Source organism: Charadrius vociferus, unplaced genomic scaffold (genome assembly GCF_000708025.1).
Source record: "Charadrius vociferus isolate BGI_N301 unplaced genomic scaffold, ASM70802v2 scaffold484, whole genome shotgun sequence".
NCBI classification, from domain to species: Eukaryota; Metazoa; Chordata; class Aves; order Charadriiformes; family Charadriidae; genus Charadrius; species Charadrius vociferus.
The window spans coordinates 140,884-145,909 of record NW_009648074.1 but is presented as its reverse complement, the minus strand read 5'-3'; the positions used below and the strand labels follow the sequence as shown (position 1 = coordinate 145,909).

The 5,026-nt window shown below is 55.7% G+C and overlaps 1 protein-coding gene across 1 annotated transcript in view; it reads left to right on the top strand.

Annotated features, from left to right (window-relative positions):
* The window catches only part of LOC104285368 (vasoactive intestinal polypeptide receptor 1-like), a 12,190-nt gene that overhangs the window by 3,106 nt on the left and 4,058 nt on the right, over window positions 1–5,026 (top strand). Inside the window, exons 2-5 of the mRNA XM_009883817.1 lie at window positions 36–159; window positions 3,398–3,505; window positions 4,442–4,551; window positions 4,819–4,916. Of these exons, the coding sequence (XP_009882119.1) occupies window positions 36–159; window positions 3,398–3,505; window positions 4,442–4,551; window positions 4,819–4,916 (440 nt within the window). The remainder of the gene's footprint in view (window positions 1–35; window positions 160–3,397; window positions 3,506–4,441; window positions 4,552–4,818; window positions 4,917–5,026) is intronic.

Below are 5,026 nucleotides of genomic sequence, written 5' to 3'. Positions count from 1 at the left end.
AGCTTCCTACTGTCTGCCCTTTCCCCCTTCCCAAGGTGCGAGCGACACATCCCGACTGCTCCGTCGTCCTCTACTTCCAAGAGCAAGAAGCTGAATGTCTGGAGATTATCAGGAGGGAAAGCCAAACGTCAGCCCCCCCCGGATCTCCCGGGCAGCAAGGTGAGTGCGGGCTGCCCGCCATGCATGGGGCTCGTCTCCCTCAGGAGGAGAAGGGGGATTTGCTAAGGGGGTCTTTGGAGGGTGATCCATGGTGGGGGCGGGGGGGGGATTGCAGAAGAGCAGGTATTTTCAGGAAAATGGAGAGCAGCACCGAGGTGAAGGCTAAGGACAAGGGGAAAGAGCTTCAAGTTGCACCAGGGGAAGTTTAGGATGGATATAAGGAAAAATTCCTTCACCGAAAGGGTTGTCAAGCATTGGAACGTGCTGCCCAGGGAAGGGGTGGCATCGCCATCCCTGGAGGTATTTAAAAGACGGGCAGACGTGGTGCTGAGGGACATGGTTTAGTGGTGGTTTGATGGTTGGACTCGATGATCTTCAAGGTGTCTTCCAACCGAAACGATTCTATGATTCTGTGATTCTAAGCATCCCTGGAGAGCCCCAAAATTGCTGCTGCAGGGAGAGAGGGAGGCTGAGATTTCACCCGAGGCGGGTACGGGTGGGCTGAGGGATGCAAATAACCTCAGGGGCTGAGTCCCCCCGAGATTTAAGGCATATGGCAACAAAATGATGGTGTGGTCCATGCCCCAAGCAGAGCCTCGTGGCCCCCTGCTGTCTCCCCTGCACCAGTGCTCCAGGACCGGGTAAGGATACGGTCATGGGCGATGCGGAGCCCTGGCCATCAGCATGAGTGTCGCACGGTGCATGTCACCACTTCGTGCCTTCCTAATTCGGTTAGTTTTAATGCGTAACATGTTTTTGAGCATCTGAATTTTTACATATCTGGGACTTTTAAACCAATTAACTAATTGAAAAACAGTTTTAAAGTGCTGCTTTAGTACTTTTTTTTTTTTTTTTAATTGCATTTCAATTTCCATCCAAAAACAGCTTGGCTCAAACTCTGGGTAAAAATTATCACCTACTGAATAAGAAATGCGTCATTCAATGGATTTTCATCTAATACAAATGTAAAAATGAAGTGTCCCAATAAATGCATGTTAAGGTGCATAATTGCTTAAGTAACTGTGCAGAGATATCATCCAGCTTAGCAGAGAAAAGCCAAGTTGATTGGAAAAGGTCCACTTTTCAGCCCAGATCGTGCCAGGCAGGGGGAAGGAATCTCACTGTAGGAAAATAAGCAAGAAGCACGAATGCATAATTAAAATCAGTATTTAATCCCAGGTTTCCTGCTTGACTGCCGCCTCTGCTGCCCACCTGAACTGAATTTATCCCTTCCCCCGTGCGTGCTTGTGCCAGCGTGGGGAGGGTCCTGCAGAGAGCATGGCACGAAGTGACGATGGAGGGGAAGGCTCAGATGCCCTGGACGTGGTGGCAATGTAGCGTGAAGGAGCAGGACAGGGACCTCAGGCTTCAGCATCCTGCTGGGGAACCCGCCGGGGGGCCCTAAATCTGGTTAGAGATCACGTTTGCAACGCTTTCCCTTCAAAGTCTGCTCCAGTGCTCACAGCATTCACTGCTCGGAGAGAGTTGGGAAGAAATAAGCTGCTGGTGAGGCTCAGATGAGCTCTTTTGGAGGTCTACAGGTACCTTTTAGAGCAGCAAGAAATAGGGAGTCAGCCCTGGCAGTTCTGCGTTTAATTAACCAGCAGAAATGCTGGGCAGCAACTTCCCGTCAAACTGCATTTTGAGGGGGAAAAAAATGCTCTTTTCGGCCACGTGAAGGAGAATGTCAAGAGGATAACGCTGGTCACGGGGATGTTTCAGCCCTCCACTGGGAAAACTGGAATGAAGCAGGTTGCTTTGGGTCAGCCCAAACCGAACACCTCGGGCTGCTGCGTTACGCCGGTTGGGAGCCTGGGGACAGGGGACAGCACGAGGACGTAGTGGCCTCTGGGGATCAACAATGTGGGGACATTGAAGGCATAGCTCTTGCCTGCGAGGTGGGCAATGAGACACGTTGACAGTTCCTTTGCTGATGTTTTTTCACCCTCTCCCCCCAGAAGTTGCTTCCATCACCTCTTCTCCATGGGAGAGTGGTCCCCATTTTGCACAGCGCTAAGAAATGGGGTTTTGTTTAGATGCTGCAGCAGCCCAGGAGAGGGGAACAGGGTGGGAAGGGAGACTTAAAACTTTGCGCGCCATCCGGATGGAGGGGTGACTTTATTCCCTGGAACTGCAGCTCTGCATGAATCCCAGCTCAGTCCCTGTGCCATGGGTGGCTCCTCTGGCTCCCAACCAAGTGGTCCCACAGCACTCACTGTGCTGGAAGAGCTCGTTCATACCGTGAGAGAGGCATCTATACACAGCAGGGTGGCTCTGCCGTACAGACACATCCAGATATTTCGCTCAGACCTCAAGAAATGCAGCAACCGCTCTCAGCATCGGTCCCAGTAGCTGTACTCGGTTCAGCTGTCCTCCAGAGCCAAAATTAAGACGTACCTTGACGTTGTAATGACAGCCCTGCAAATCCCTCCAAGCCTGGTCAGATACCTACAGACCGCTTTGCTGAAAATCAGAGAAAACTAATTAGACCTGTCTGAGTCCACATTCCCTGGCTGGGAATAGATGTGCCTCCAGGTTAATAATGTATATCTATGAGGTTAATAATGTACATGTGCAAGGAGGAGAGCTGTCCTGAAAGTGTAATGTCTATGTCTCATCCCGGTGTGCTGCAGCACTAATTCTTCAAGGCCCCGCATCTGCTCGGCCGTCCTCGTTTCCAAGGCAATGGGAGAGTCATTTAAAGCTGAACTTAGAGCTAGAGAGGGAAGCAAAACAAGTTTAAGCTAATTGCTCCCCAGCAAGTCTTGCGGTGCTTTCTCCTGTCCTCTTCCTTTGGGCTGGAGAGACGTCCCGAGCTGGGCCACCATGGCTGCTGGGTGCAGAAATCCAGCATAAACCTGCATTATTTGAGATGCCACCAGGAAAGTTCCAGCCCTTCCCGCACCCTCGTCCCCCGGGGTCTCTCTCCCCACAGGCGCTCTGGGTCTGATGTAGCCCCAGGAAATACCAGGTCCCATCTCGCCGCGGGGCTAAAAGGACATCTCAGCACCGGGGGAGGTCGTTCCCAGAACTGGAGCCGGGATGCTCCTAATTCCTGAGGGGGTACGGCATGGCCCCGTGGATCGGGTGACGGCTGGACGCTCTCCGCTCTCCCGTTACATCCACACAGCCGTGCCTGCTGCTGCCGGCTGTGCCTGGGCACCGGGGGGGCTCTGTCTGTGTGTGTGTCCCCAGCACGTCCCTTCCCGGCAGCGCTCACCATCCCGTCCCTCCCCAGGCTGCCTGACCGAGTGGGATGGAGTGAGCTGCTGGTCGGCCGTGCCCGTCGGCCAGTCCCGATCCGTCGCCTGCCCCGACATCCTCCACGTCTTCAAGAAGTCCAAAGGTGCAGTGCTCTGAATGCCGCCCGGATCGCTCATCCCCCGGGACCGAGGGCTGAGCTGCGCCCACCCCTGCCCACATGGGGGTCCTTGTGCCACCCCACCCCTTCCCCTCTGGTCCCGCAGCTCCTGCCCCGTCCAAAAGCTTGGCATGTATTGCAATCCGAGCAGGGGATGGGCAAAAACAGAGATGCAGGGTTCTGTCACGCCAGGGAAGTCCCCAAAGCCTTTCGTTATCCAGTACCAAGCATCCCCTGTGGGTAGAGCACTTGGGGACCTCATCCTCCAACTGGGAGACACCAGGAGAGCCCCCTACCTGCTCGGTGCCCTCCTTTCCCCATCCACACACCAGCCTAATGCTCCTGACCTGCTTGGTACCACTCCAAGCCACGTGGATGAAAAACGCAGTGTAAGATCATGATTATTTCAAGGCTCTCCCGGGGCGGGTTCTGCTGCCGGGGGAACCACTGCCTCCATCCATCTCAGAGGCAGCGGAGTATGAAGGAGAGCACCCAACCGGCCCCCACGGCACCCGAGCGCTTCCCCGGCTGGGCAAAGGCGATGGAGGGTTGGTAAATGCTTTTGCTTTAGGGCAGAAACAGCTCAGGAGAGGCTCAATGAAGCCCTTGCAGGAGGAGAAAGCCCCTTTTTAGCTTTAATTCCCCACCATGGGGATTCATGCTCGCTTTCACATCCTGCCCGAAGGCGTCCTGGCACCTCCAGGCACAGCACGGGAGGGAAGAGGCGTGATCTGGATGGGAGGGATGGGGCAGCCAGGCCATGCGGGTACCATGCTGCTCCCACAGCCAGGGTGCCGGTGCTGGGATTTAGGCTGCGCCCCGCAGAGCAGGGTGCCATCCATCCCCAGGCTGGACAATTTGGGGGTGCTGATGGAGAGGCGATGCCCGTGGCTCTCGTGAGGTCCCTTCTTGTCGCTGCAGCGCTCATCCGGAGGAACTGCACCGAGTCGGGATGGAGCTTCCCCAGCCCTCCCTACTACAACGCCTGCGAGCTGGAGGCCGTTGGCAGCAATAACGACACCGAGGCCAAGGCAAGTGGGTCCCCCCGGGGACCGTGGGGTACCCTCCCTAGCATCACCCTACCCCACGTTGACCCATCCCACTGGGCAATGAAACATGAAGATGTCTCGTTGGCCTCCTCGTTGTTACTGGGCTGCCTGGAGGCATGTGAGTTTGGCTGGGCACAAGCCCAGCCTGGGTAAGGGCTGGGGCATCATCACCCTGCCACCTCCCGGCCCATGGCAGACCACCACCTCCCAGCCCATGCTGCCTCACTCCGCTGGTGCTTTCCCTTCCAGAAAGGCTATTTTGTCACCATGAAGGTGCTTTATACCTGCGGCTACTCCACGTCCCTGGCAGCCCTGTTCCTGGCCATCGGCATCTTCTCCTGCTTCAGGTAGGGCTCAGCGCTGGCTGCTCCGTGGAGGAAAGCAGGGTAAATCGTGACCAGGGGATGGCTGCTCTCAGTCTCTCCCCTACCCGAGCAACCACGCTCCATCCTTGCCA